At 41.2% G+C, this 14,657-nt stretch overlaps 1 protein-coding gene across 3 annotated transcripts in view; it reads left to right on the top strand.

The window, feature by feature from the left end:
• The window catches only part of prdm11 (PR domain containing 11), a 53,705-nt gene that overhangs the window by 144 nt on the left and 38,904 nt on the right, over positions 1-14,657 (top strand). For 2 of the 3 annotated variants that reach the window (XM_039754566.1, XM_039754530.1), the window contains exons 1-2: positions 61-145; positions 14,369-14,474. In XM_039754566.1, coding sequence (XP_039610500.1) covers positions 14,422-14,474 — 53 coding nt within the window. In that variant the 5' untranslated portion in view covers positions 61-145; positions 14,369-14,421. Of the gene's footprint in view, positions 1-60; positions 146-14,368; positions 14,475-14,657 lie in introns of those variants that run through there. The other variant, XM_039754540.1, reaches the window with a different exon arrangement.

The following is a 14,657-nucleotide window of genomic DNA, read 5'->3' as shown; positions in this document are numbered from 1 at the left end:
CGGGCAGCTCGCCAGGAGCTTGTGGACAGCAGTTGGGACAGCTTGAGGCCGACATCCTGAGGAAAAAAACGGCCACACAAGACGGCAACGATCGACAGGGCAGCTATCGATGTGCCCCAGGCTCGCAACAGTCGAAACTTCGCAGGTACGCCACTTTTTAAACGACCGAGTTCACCCCTGTTCTTGTTGTTGCTGCTTTTGTTAAAAATATAGCCCCGTCTCTTTAACTGACGTCACCGTCAACCAATCAACGCCCAGGAATCGTACTTGAAGCATTTTAGGAAGCGGGCTTGGTGACGTAAAGGGGAGGGTTTTAGAGTTGGTATTCTCTGAAAAAGGTGGAGGTGTTAAGTGACGTTAGTGGCCCGCACAGAGAAAAGAGTGGGCGGGAACAAGACTTCGCGAAAAAGATGATAACGACATTCTCAAACCCGTTAAATCCGCGGAGGGGCAAAAAAAAAAAAAACACTATTCGACATACTGTATAAAGAATCGGTAGGCACTGAGACAAATGTAGCTAGTGATATATACAGTGATAACGCAATTACCCTCAACTTTTAATTCAATTTTACTGATCAATTGATCTTTCAAAGTGATAAGCTTAATTAAAACATTGTATGTTCTCTTAAGGCTTATAGTATGACGTTCTTAATTGTGGAGGGGAGTGCCTTTAATTAAAAACATGACGCCGTACTTTTCACTGTCAGATTTAAAGGGGCACACACTGAGGCTACTAAAAAAAAATGAAAGTGCAAAGTGAAATGCACAAAATTATTTTTATAATAGTTTATGAAACAGTGCAAGTAAAGCTAAATGTTTGAATTATTGTTTATATGCTGTATATATTTATTGTCTTGATTTTGTTATATTTTGTTCTGATCTCAGAACTGTAAAAAAAGTTAATACAGTGTCAATTTACGGAGAACACAATCTCTGTTTGATTGAATTTATTAAAACGTGTATGATTTAGAAGGAAACTATAAAGACTTATAGGTGCTGTCATATTTTTAAATGATCAAGTTTTTTTTTTGTCTCCAACTTTAGCTTTTCGTGTCATTCAGATCTTATGCACGTGCTATCATGTTTTGCAAATGGGTCCTGTGATGAAACCGCATCCTCTCCGGAGCTGATTTCTGTTTTGTCAGCCATATACTATAGCTAAAATATAACATGTGATGCACGCAGCTATAATGGTTCTTTGGGTTATTCAGCAAATTGGCTATGACAGTGCTTCCCAAACTCGGTCCTGGGGACCCACTGTGGCTGCAGGTTTTTGTTCCAGCCAGCTTCTGTTTTTAATTGGACTCCTGGGCTAATTAGGTGAACAGTTATTTCCCAATTTCTATGTTTTGAGAACAATCTAGAAATTAGAAAACTAAGTTTGGTAAAAACACACACACACACACACACACACATATATATATATATATATATATATATATATATATATATATATATATATATATATATAGATATATATATATATATAGATATATATATATATATATATATATATATATATATATATAGAGAGAGAGAGAGAGAGAGAGTACCAAGCAGTTATATGTGAATAATTTATTTTTTTTCTTTTTTAAAATTTTTTTCATCTTGATTTTCATTCTACTTTTCCAGTTGTTCTAATTGTTTAATCTACTATTTACTAATTAATGGGTATTACGCTAAAGTAGTTGCAGCCTTTGATTATTCACTGTTGTTTGCCTGGGTGTCTCCTCTGCTCATTTTTAATAGTCATTAATAAGGTACAATGAATGGGGAAAACTGCACAGAAAAGGGCAACATATAATGAAATCAATAAATCTATAGCAAAAGCAGAAATATTTCTGAATGTCTTATAAATGTAAAAATCATGCTGCTGTGCTTTTCTGAATGTAGAATAAGGGAAAAAAAATACCAGCTAATTAAATGACATCAGTGTTACCAGGTGTTGTTACTGATTATGAATCTGGTTGGAACAAAAACCTGCAGCCACAATGGGTCCACAGGACCGAGTTTAGGAAGTACTGGGCTATGACAAAAGCTTTCAGTTAGAATATGCATATCTGAAATAGGCAAATTACATGATACACAGATAAGGTATCTAAAAACAAAAGCCATTCTGTCTTGTACTTATGAGCGCCATCAAACAGAACAATTTTTCATATGCTAAAATGGTTATTTTATCTCTTGGATTAAGGTAGGTATGTGGTGTAAACCAGTTCATCACCCTGCCACAGATTGCCCATTTAGCCTAGTTTCCGTCTATAACTTAAACCTTCAGTTTGTTTGAACTCCACTAAGCTGCCACTCTCATTTGCCTATCAACAAATGTTTCTATACAGCTGAGATGATGCAACCTCCTACTGGCTCCATCTCTTCCTTCAACCACAAACGTCTTTAAAGGGGATGTTGCCCAGGTAATCAGGTCATTGACATTAGCATCCAAGGACATTCGATACACACAAACATTTGGAGAGCATGCAGAAATTGCAGAAGATACTTTTATCCAGAATGGAGAGTTGCAGATTATTATGGGCATTAATCACATCACAGTGATGCTCACAGCTTTTGTAATTTCAGGAATTCAAATAATAAGTACTTTTTCCAAAGAATGCTACATAAAGAAAAACTCTGCTATGGGCTGAATGATCACTATTCATAGTAATGCTTTATTTTGTATTTAATCCATCACTCATTAATCTCTAAGGTAAAATGCTACAATCCTGGAAAGACCAGTTCCATTGCAGTTTATTAAACTCGTCATGTGATACCTTTCAAGCGACTGGGCCCTTGAGTACTGTAGGAATGTACAGCTTGTACTTTACATTGGCAGCCACTGCATGTATGAAAAGCAATCCAGAGCATGCTCCTGGTGCCAGGATAAATTAGTCATTTAATTTTTCATTATAAGTCAGCATTTGGAATTGTCAAGGTAATGCAAACATAATTAGTACAATTAATTATTTATTAAACTGATTATACATGGTTATATAAGGAATGGATGAGTCACATATGTGAAAGCTTTAGTCTGCTGACCTTCATTAAGTGGTTCTGATTCTTTATACATTGCAGATGTATTTAAGTAACTGGTGTTACCTATTCATTCTTTTTTCTACAGCCAATCCTTCACCAGTCACATGGAATCAGAGCCTGTGTTGGTAAAATGGAGTTTTAAGATGTAATTTCAGTCTATCACTTAACACATTTAGAATTACCTATTAATAATCAATTCAATACCATGTATGTGAGTGCAGTTTTTTACAGAAGAAGAATAAGCTAACATAGCTTGTACTTCAAAACTCATTAAAAATATATTCCAACTGGACTCTGAGTTGGCAGTGCTACCTGCTATTATGCTGTACCGTCCTGAAGTTAAATGTCCTATATGTAAAGCAAATGCCATTTGTACAAGTACATGTTAGAAGCAATAGGTGGAACAGTTCTTTGAGCATTGCTTATCAACTGGGCAGTTTTTATGAGTTGCAATAGTGTTTATGTTTATTGTGAGAATTATTGTAAATGCCATAATTCAGTTATTCAGGTGGCACTTAAGGAGCTGGGGATAGAAGTGGGAAGTTTTAGAAAAAAGTAGTTTTGCTTATGTGTTATAAATAAAGTTTTCATACATTCAACAAATCATAATGTTGGCAAGTGTTCAGATTAAGCCAGAATAATGTCCAAAAATGTTCATTAGAACATTAGATCAATCTAGATGAGAACAGGCCATTCAGCCCAACAAAGCTCACCAGCCCTATCCGCTTAATTCTTCTAAAAACATCTAGTTTAGTTTTGAAAGTCCCTAAAGCCGACCATGGCATGATTGTTGGTGCCGAACGGGCTTTTTTTGAGTATTTCTGTAAATGCTGATTTCCTGGTATTTTCATGACAGCAGTCTATAGAATTTACTCAGAACAGTGCAAAAAACAAAACCCATCCAATAATAATAATATAATACATTTTATTTATACAAGGCACCTTTCTAAACACTCATGGACACCAGTGAATGGCAGTTCTGTGGGATAGAAACGCCTTGCTGATGAGAGAGGTTGGATGAGAACAGACTGGTTCAAGCAGACAGAAATGCTACAGCAACTCGAATTACCACTCTGTAAAACTATGGTGAGAAGAAAAATATCACAGAATAAACAACAAATGAAATTGTGAGGTGGATGGGCTACAACAGCAGAAGACCACATTAGGTTCCACTCCTGTCAGCCAAAAACAGAAAGGTGAGGCAGTAGCAAAACTGGACAGCTGAAGACTGGAAAATGTGTGGTCTGCTGAATCTCAGTTTCTACCAAGGCAAACAAATGGTAGGGATAGAATTTTGAATACATGCACCTGTAGACTTTTGTCTACCACACTACTTGGTAGCTTATTCCAAATGTCCATTGTTCTCTGTGTAAAGAAAAACTTCCTAATGCTTGTGCAAAATGTATCCTCAACAAGTTTCCAGCTGTGTCCCTGTGTTCTTAATAGACCCATTCAATCCACTGTACTAATTCCCTTCAGAATTTTAAACACTTAAATCATGTTACCACTTAATCTTCTTTTTCTTAAACTGAAAAGGCTCAGCTCTGTTAATCTTTCTTCATAATTCATCCGCTGTAGCCCTGGAATCAGCCTAGTTGCTCGTCTTTAGACCTTACCTATGTCCTTTTTATAGCCTGGAGACCAAAAGCGCACACAGTACTCCAGATGAAGCCTCACCAGTGCATTATAAAGCTTGAGCATAACCTCCTTGGATTTGTACTCCACACATCGTGCTATATAACCTAACAACTTTTTGCCTTCCTAATTGCTTCTGAGCATTGTTGTGAAGTTCAAAGCGTAGAGTCCACGAAGACTCCTAAATCCTTCTCATAAGGTGTACTCTTGATTTTCAGACTTCCCATTGTGTATTCAAACCTAACATTTTTACTTCTAATTTGTAATACTTTACATTTACTCACATTAAATTTCACCTGGAACAAATCTGCCCAAACCTGTATGCTGTCGAAGTCCTTCTTTAATGATTTAACAGATTCCAAATTATCTGCCAATCCACCTATCTTGGTATTATTTGCAAACTTAACAGCTTGTTACTTATATTCATATCTAAATAATTTTATAAATATTAAAAATAGCAGGACCCTAGCACTGACCCTGTGGAACACCACACTTAACATCAGCCAATTCTGTACCCATCTGCAAACATCACACTGAACTCCCACTTCTTTTAGTTTGATGCCTATGCTCTATTGTGGCAGCTTATCAAATGTTTTCTGAAAGTCAAGATAAATAATACCATAAGCTCCACTTTGATCATATCCAGAATTCCAACATGTTAGTAAAACACGACCTCCCTCTTCTGAACCCATGCTGACTGTTCAGAAAAACCCCTGTACTTGCCATGTGCTGCTCAATCTTATCCTTAATAATTTCCTTCCATTAATTTTCCTGTGATGCATGTTAAGCTTACTGGCCTGTAGTTGCATGGACCTCCCTAGTCACTCTTTTTATATAATGGGATGATATTTGCCATCTTCCAGTCCTTTAGAATCTCCCCAATGCGCAGTGAGTTCCTACAAATATGTGTCAATGGTTTATATACTGTATGTACTCGCTACCCTCCTTAACAACTTGAGGGTAAATATTATTTGGTCCTGGTGATTTTGTTTGATTTCAGCCTATTTAATCTGAGCAGTATTTCTCCCTCTGCAATTTGCAAATCACTTAGTACCTCATTAGTAGTCCCATTTACCACTTAAAGGTTATCCACTTCCTCACTTATGAAGACCTTAGAAAAATGTCTGCTATTTAACTCTCTGTTTCTATTAATTCTGTAAGTTTAATTCTTTTAATTAATCTGTCTTGGGTATGACCTTAAACCGCATCTGTCCCTGCAAGCGGTCCTCCAACTTGCTGGGAAATCATGGGGGTTGGTGGCAGGATTGGCACCTGGTCGTATTAAAAAAAACTTCACAAAGTTCAGAGACTACAGAAAGGACTCCTTTTTGCTCTCTGCAGGAATCGCTCTGCTGCAGCCGCCCAAAGGAAGGCTGCTTGCATCATGAAGGGGATGGGGGAAAGCCCTTGGGAGCCCTATCCCTGGAGGAGTTGAACAACCATTGGAGAGCCAACAGGGTCGGATCTGTTGGGGATCAGAACTGGTGTGGTGCTGAGGCGTTGCCCACTGCACGGCAGCACACGGGTCTCAATTTGAGGCGGCTCATACGGGTGAGCGCATGGAACGTCTTGTTTCTCCAGCAAGATGATCATCTTCCTCTGCTGTCGGAGGAGCTGCGTAAACTCTGCATTTCAGTGCCGGCACCCTCTGTGGTGCGCAGACCGGGGACTGGCCAGATCTCTGTAGGTGGATACACCTTTTATTGGTCTGGTTGGTCTAATGGCTGTCATACTCAGGGAGTAGCTGTTGCTGTAGTGGATTGGCTTCTTCCGATGGTGTCCGATGTCACTCCTTTCAACAAGCGTATTATGTGACTCAGATTACGGCACTCCCTGGGTGCTTTGTCTGTTGTCTCAGTGTGTGCTCCGACCACGGTCAGTGATGTCTCGGCGAGGGAGACATTTTATTCACAGCTTCGCTCGGTGGTAGATGGGTGCCCACGAGGTGACACTCCTCTGGTCATGGGTGACTACAATGCAACCATTGGCACTGACAGGGCTGGCAATGAGACCCCCATGGGTCTGGTGACCGTGGTGAAAGTGGCTCCATGTTCCTTGACTTTGCAAAAGGTCAGGAGCTTCGAATTGCTGGACCCTGGTTCCAGTGCCCTGAACCGCATCATTGGACTTGGTACTCCAATACTGGTGGTGCGGTGAAGTTGATCGATCACATCCTCGTGGACAGACGCTGGAGGCTCTTGCAAAACTGCAGAGTCTACAGAAGTGCCCAGTTTGTGAATTCTGACCACAGACTTGTTGTTGCTACTCTTAGGATCCAGCTTAGGTCCAGTAGGTTACCACCTACTAGGAATATGAGCCTGGACTTGGCCTGACTCCAAGACCAGGCTGTTTCTAATGAGTTTGCACGCAGTTTGTGTGAGGAACGTTCAGATTTGGATACGACTGCCGATCCTAATGTGATGTGGGAGACCTTCTGTGACAAGACCCTGAAGGTTGCTCAGGGTTGTGTTGGTGTTACTGGTGTTCCCAGAAGGAGGTGTTTCATCTCACAGGGCACCCTGGATATCATTGAGAGGAGTCGCAGTGCACGACTCAATGGCAACTCTGGTCTGTACCGGGAACTGAGAAGCATGGCTGCGAGGGCTATGAGGGCAGATAAAGAGGCGTTTGTTAGAGGAATCTGTGAGCAAATGACACACCATCTGTGGTCTAGCGACCCACGTCCTGCTTACAGAGGAATCGAAGCATTACACACATCCGAATCTGTTCCTCAGAGAGTCGCAGTCAGGGCGGCTGATGGAACGGTCCTTACGGATGACACTGCAGTTGTGACCCGCTGGGCTGGCTACTTTGAGCAGTTGTTCAAAGCTGATCCTCCGGCTAGGACATTGGATATCTCTGGGTCCACGATACTTGAGGCTGGTCCTCCGATTAGCTGTGAACCACCCAATCTCACTGAGATTGCACAGATGGTGAACCAGTTGAGGGGGGGGGGAAGGCTGCAGGGATCTGTGGTATCCGGGGTGAACTTTTCCAGGCTGGTGGTAAGGCTGTCCTCCTGGCATTGCAAGCAATCTTTGCTTCCATTTGGGAGACTGGCATCATCCCAACTGACTGGAAAACGGGACTTGTCATTCCTATCTGGAAAGGGAAGGGTGATCGCCTGGATTGCAGCAACTACAGGGGGATAACACTGCTCTCGGTGCTGGGTAAGGGCCTTGCTAGGGTCGTCCTCAATAGGATCCGTGATCACTTGCTCACCTACCAGCTATAGGAACACTCTGGTTTTACACCTAAGAAGTCTACCATTGACCGCATCCTGACACTGAGGGTCCTCATGGAACGCAAACGCGAATATCAGTAGAGTTTTTTTTTCAGCCTTTGACGATTTTTGCAAAGTGTTCGACTCAGCTGATCGAGCTACCCAGTGGGACATCCTGAGGGTTCGAGGGATCCCCTCAAGGTTGCTGGATATCATGGCCGGCCTGTACACTGGTGCTGTGAGGGCTGTGCAGAGTGGAGGCAGGACCACTGCATTTTTCCCAGTTGATTCTGGGGTTCGTCAGGGGTGTGTTCTTGCTCCTACTCTGTTCAATGCTTGTATGGACTGGGTGTTGGGCAAGGTCGTGGGGTCCAACGGCCGTGGGACATCTGTTGGTGAAGAAAGATTCACAGATCTTGACTTTGCTGACGATGCTGTGATCTTCGCGGAGTCAGTGGAGGCTCTGATCGGGGCGCTCGAGAGACTGAGTGAGTAGTCTGAGTGTCTGGGCTTGCGAGGGTCCTGGTTAAAAACCAACATCCAGGCCTTTAATGACCTCTTGGGCACAGCCATCAGCAGTGTGTCTGTTGCAGAGAGAGTGTTGACCTTGTTGAGAGATTTACTTACTTTGGCAGTGACATTCATGTCTCTGGTGACTCTTCCTATGAAGTCAGTAGACTGATTGGGAGAGCATGGGGGGGTCATGAGGTTGCTGGAAAAGGGTGTGTGGTGCTCCCGATATCTATGCAAAAGGACGAAGGTCCAAGCCTTTGGAGTCCTGGTTCTTCCTGTCTTGCTATATCGTTTGCGAGACATGGACGCTATCCAGTGACCTGAGATGAAGAATGGACTCCTTTGGTACTGTGTCTCTCTGCAAAATCCTTGGGTACCGTTAGTCTGACTTTGTGTCGAATGAGTGGTTGCTCATGGAGTCGCGAATGAGGCACATTACCTGCATTGTGATTGAGCGTCAGTTACAGCACTGCGGCCATGTGGCGCGTTTCCCCGAGGTGATCCTCGCTGTTGGGGACCCGAGTGGCTGGACCAGGCCAAAGTTTCGCCCATGTAACACCTGGCTGCGGCAGATAGAGATTTTTTAATATTAACATAAAGATGTGTGTTAAAATTACTGTCTGCATTGGGCAATCTATAACACACTCCTAAAATAAGGCCTCTTTCCCTAATGTTTTCCAGGCGAAGCCACATATCCTCACTATGATGGGGCTCTTCGTCCAACTGAAGAGGATTTACATTTAAATTCTGTTTGACTTAAACAGCATCCCCACCTCATTTTCAGTTTTCTGTATCCTTCCTAAACATGTGTATCCCTCTATGTTATACTCATCCCCATCTTTGTTTTTAGCAAGGTTTTCATTATTTCTATAATATCATAATTAAGCTCTGTTACATGCAACTCCAACTTACTTGCCTTATTTCTGATACTTCCAGCATTTAGGCAAGGTATTTATAATGTGTTACTCCTATATTTAAATGGTGCGTTTTATTTCTACTCTGTTGATTGTTCCTCCTTGTATAGTTCTAAACCTGGTCTGTCCTAAACTTCCTGCCCAGCCCCCAACCCCCATTCCCTACTTTAAACATTCCTTGACTAGCCTGCTCATAAGCCTCCCCAATACATTGGTGTCCCACCGGTGCAGAACAGGTCCCATCTGTTCCAAAGGGAGTCCCAGTGCCCCATAAAGCTATACCCTTCTACCCTGCACCAAGATTTGACCCACACATTAAGCCTTTTAATTTCATAAGTCTTTCCTGGACTGGTGCCTGACACAAACAGAACTTCAGTGAAGACTACCTTGCCAGTTCTGCTCCTCAGCCTGGCACGTAACTCTTTAAATTATGTTTGCAGAACTGACAAACTACCCTTATGTATGTCATTTGTTCTAACATGAACAATGACAACTGAATCCACCCCTGCTCTGGCCAAGAGCCTATCCACCTTTCCAGGGAGGTCCCCCACCTGTGCACCTGGAAGGCAACACACCATGTGAGACTCTCTGTCTCTACAGCAAACCTGCATTTCAATCCCCCTAATGATTGAGTCCACAACTATCCCTACCTCTCTCTTTCCAGGAACTGGTTTTGAGGTGGCCTGTTGCGGATCCATATTCCTGCCTACTACCTCAGAATCATCAGAGATACCATCCAGCCCTGCAAGGGCTGTTCAGCACTGTTTGACACTTCTAATTCTGGGATTGATGCCCCTGGACAGTGTGCACCCTTTACCTTATGTCTTGTGACTGTGATCCACCTATCTCTACCTGTCTGGTCTTGAATGTCCTCCCACGCCACCTTAGTCATTCACGTTGAAGGTAATATCCGGTCCAAAAGACAGCTATAAATCCGAGAAACGTTTAACAATGTTCTGTCCATCAATCCATTTATTTTTTAAGCCACTTCTCTGGTGGCTATCTCGGCAGTTGAAGCATTATTACATTGCCTTGATCTCCTGTTTAACATTATATACAGAAGCTCCTTCAAGTGCATGCAGATAAGCCACATATACAGCAGAACAGTGAAAAATAATTTTTAAAGATGCAGTAAGACATAACATACTTGTAACAGATTTGCTGCTTGAAATAATTAGATGTAACAGTACAGTTATAATAGGCGAAAAAGTAAAAAAATAAAATCTTGAAGTATTCGTGTGAGGCAAGAAAATAAGAACAATTTTGTATAATTTGTATATTTATGCAATATTTTTTTCTTGCTGAACTATAGTATATAATATTTGGAAAAATATATAAATATGAAATAAATATATATATCTGAAATGTCTACAGTAATGTCATTTCTTTTTTATACAAGAATAAGATTGTATTTCTTTAATATATTCATTCACAGTTTCAGAAATGAAGACATCTAACTTTAATGATTAAACCACTCATGTCTACCCTTGGTGATCTATTCACAAGGATGTCCTGTCTGAGAAATTACTTGTCTCACTGAATCTATGATCAATTTATTGAGTTTCATTGCTTCACTGGCCATTTTAAGCGTTATAACATACGGCACACAATTATTCAATGCAGGTCTATAGTATAGGACAGTAGTTGGTTTCAGGTGTAAGACCCCTCCATGCAGATTGCAGAGCAGTCTCAAGGTGGCAACCACAAACAGTTTTTGGAGAAAAAAACCAAAAACATGGCAGACTTCACATATGAGCCAGTTCTACTTGTGAAATTGACAAGGGTACCAGCCAAACATGCACAAATCCAAAGTGATGCCTATTAGATCCATTTTAGTGATGACAATTAACCTCATTGCCATATCTTTGGGAGAGTCGGGTAGAAGAGAACAGTTGTGAAGTTAAAAGCCCAAATAGTCACTGGGTGAATGTGGAGTCTCCACACTGACACTGACTGGGTCATGATTTGAAGCCGACTCTTGAGCTTTGAAATACTCGCTACACCACCATGCCATGCTACCTACATCTTCAGTGTACTTTAGAAAATTAATATTGTAGAGTATAAGCTAGACAGAACAACAATGAACACTTTGAATGGTGGACAGATTGTGAGGGAGTCAGGAGAAATAGGGGTTGGGGCACAGCCCCAATTCCAAAAAAGTTGGGACACTCTGTAAAATGTAAATGAAAACAGAACTTAATGATTTACAAATCTCATAAACCCATATTTTATTCACAGCAGAACACAGAAAACATATCAAATGCTTACACTGAGAAAATATGCCATTTTAAGAAAATAATAAGGTCATTTTGAATTTAATAACAGCATTATGTCTCAGAAAGTTGGGACAGTTTACCACTGTGTAGCACCCCCACTTCTTTTAACAACAGTCCATAAATGTCTGGGATTTGGGGGGAACCAATTTCTGGACTTTTGGAAGAAGAAAGTTGTCCTATTCTTGTCTGATATGTGATTCTACCTGCTCAACAGTCCAGGGTCTTCTTTGTTGTGTTTTTCATTTCATGATGCCCTATGCTTTCTGCTGGTGAAAGGTTTGGACTGTAGGCAGGCCAGTTCAGCACCCAGACTCTTCTACTATGAAGCCATGCTGTTGTAATAGATGCAGTATGCAGCTTAGCATTGTCTTGCTGAAATATGCAAGGCCTTCCCTGAAAAAGAAATTTTCTGGATGGGAGCATAAGTTGCTCTAAAACCTGTATATATGTGACAGCGTTGAAAGGTGCCTTTCCAGATGTTTAATCTGCCAATTCCAAAGGCACTAATGCACCCCCATACCATCAGAGATGCAAGCTTTTGAACTGAGCACTGATAACAAGCCAGATCCTTCCTCTCCTCTTTAGCAGAGCATCCATGTTTTCCAAAAGGAATTTCAAATTTTGATTTGTCTGGCCACAGAACAGTTTTTTACTTTGCATAAGTCAATTTTAAAGGAGCTTTGACCCAGAGAAGATGAGGGCATTTCTGGATCATGTTCACATATGGCTTCTTCTTTGCATGACAGAGCTTTAATCTGCATTTTTGGATGTCATGGCAAGCTGTGTTCACAGACAAATTTCTGGAAGTGTTCCTGAGCCTGTGTAGTGCTTTTCATGCCTGTTTTAATGCTGTGCCACCTGAGGATCCGAGGATCATAGGCATCCAATATTGATTTTCGGCCTGGTCCTTTGAGCACAGAGATTTCTCCAGATTCTTGGAATCTTTTGATGATATTATGTACTGTAGATGATAAGATATTCAGTCTTTGTAATTTTATCTTGAGGAACATTATTCTGATATTCTTCCACAATTTGTAGACAGTCTTTTACAGATTGGTGAACCTCTCCTCATCTTTACTTCTGAGAGACTCTGCCTCTGTAAACTGCTATTTGTACCCTCAATCATGTTACTGACCTGTTTGCCAATTAACCTAATTAACTGGAAAATGTTCCACCAGCGGTGCAGTGGTAGTGCTGCTGCCTCGCAGTTAGGAGACCCGAGTTCGCTTCCCGGGTCCTCCCTGCATGGAGTTTGCATGTTCTCCCCGTGTCTGCGTGGGTTTCCTCCGGGTGCTCCGGTTTCCTCCCACAGTCCAAAGACATGCAGGTTAGGTGCATTGGCGATCCTGAATTGTCCCTAGTGTGTGGGTGTGTCTGTGTGTGCCCTGTGGTGGGCTGGCACCCTGCCCAGGGTTTGATTCCTGCCTTGCATCCTGTGTTGGCTGGGATTGGCTCCAGCAGACCCCCGTGACCCTGTAGTTAGGATATAGCGGGTTGGATAATGGATGGATGAATGTTCCACCAGCTGTTTCTTTTTAGTACCACTTACTTTTCCAGCCTTTGTTGTTCCCGTCCCAACTTTTTTGAGACTTGTTGCTGCCATTATATTTAAAATGAGCTAATATTTTTCATTAAATAGTAAAATGTCTCACTTTCGACATTTGATAAAGTTTTCTATGTTCTATTGTGAATAAAATATGGGTTTATGAGATTTACAAATCGTTGCATTCTGTTTTTATTTACATTTTACACAGCATCCCAAACTTAGTCTAGTCAACAAAAGTAAACTAATAAAATAAAGTTGCTCAGTGTCTGAGTACTATTGAACACAAATCTTTGCCAGTCTTGCAATTATCAAAGCACAAGGGAACAAAGGTCTCATCATCAGGAGCTCTGTATCCGTTGACAAAGTTTCCAGTATGAGCTGCCGTCTTCTGGGGACTGTCATGTCTTTTTTTTTGCATCCCTACCAGAAGGGGCAGGGCCATTCTGGGCTGAAGGCAGCACTAGGCATCTTCCTGGGGCTGCTTTCGAAACTGCAGGTGAAAAAAACGACATTGTTAGCAACAGCAACCTCTGTCACCCAGAGTGGTATTGCTTACCTTGACAGAGCTTGATCTGCAGGTGCACATGTATGACCACACCATCCCAGACCTGATTCTTTTAAGTTTGGTCTGGTATGATTGATCCTTCCATGAACATACTATTGCCAACATTATAGATTTACAGTTTTGAAGGCCATGAAAGCCCATTATAACACAGCAATCATCAAATTGGTCATTATCCTGTTGTAGGATATGAGAAGATCAACAGTTGAAGAATATCCTCTGATAAAGCTTAGGGTCCAGGAGACATACTGACAACAGCCCAAGCGGTCTAAAAGTAACTACCTGGGTAGCTCTTGTGTCTTTTCCTATGGATAGAGAAATGGAATATTCTCTACTCGGCTTTCTCCTTATTGTGGTTCTCACTGTGGTGCAAAATCAATGGTTAATTGGTGTAACTGTTATGTTCAATATTGTTTTGTAATTATTAATGATTTTTTTGATAACTGAAATTAATTGCTAATGTAAGGAATAGGTACCCAATCAAAGACTGATTCTTTATATACAGTACATTGTTGCCAGAATAGGCGATGCAGTGGGAAAAAGTTTTATAATAGACATGCACAAACTTACGTTCATGTACCATTTTTGTCATTTTTAAGAAACAGAAGGGTATAGCTGAAAATACAAGTATGGTATGAATATTTTGGATAATCTTACTTTTCTTTCCAGCTAAAGGCCAAGAGCAGAGGCACCTGAACCCGTAGGTGATACAAAAGCAAGCTATGGAAGAGCCGACTGCTTCAAAAAGAGAACTGGAGACCATTTACAGCAAAAGGTATTGGTTGATGAGTTAATTATTCTGGATTCTGTTCTTACTTTGTTGTTAAAACCTTGTACAATGTTGATTTATTCGTCATGGAAAACAGCCCAGTGAAGAGCATTTGCACTTGATGATTTGCACTTCACTATATAGGGAAGGGGTCAGCAAACTTTTTTTTTAGTGAAGGGGCCAAATTGT

Source organism: Polypterus senegalus, chromosome 1 (genome assembly GCF_016835505.1).
Source record: "Polypterus senegalus isolate Bchr_013 chromosome 1, ASM1683550v1, whole genome shotgun sequence".
NCBI lineage: Eukaryota > Metazoa > Chordata > Cladistia > Polypteriformes > Polypteridae > Polypterus > Polypterus senegalus.
The sequence above is the reverse complement of the archived record's forward strand: the minus strand, read 5'-3'. Positions and strand labels throughout refer to the sequence as shown.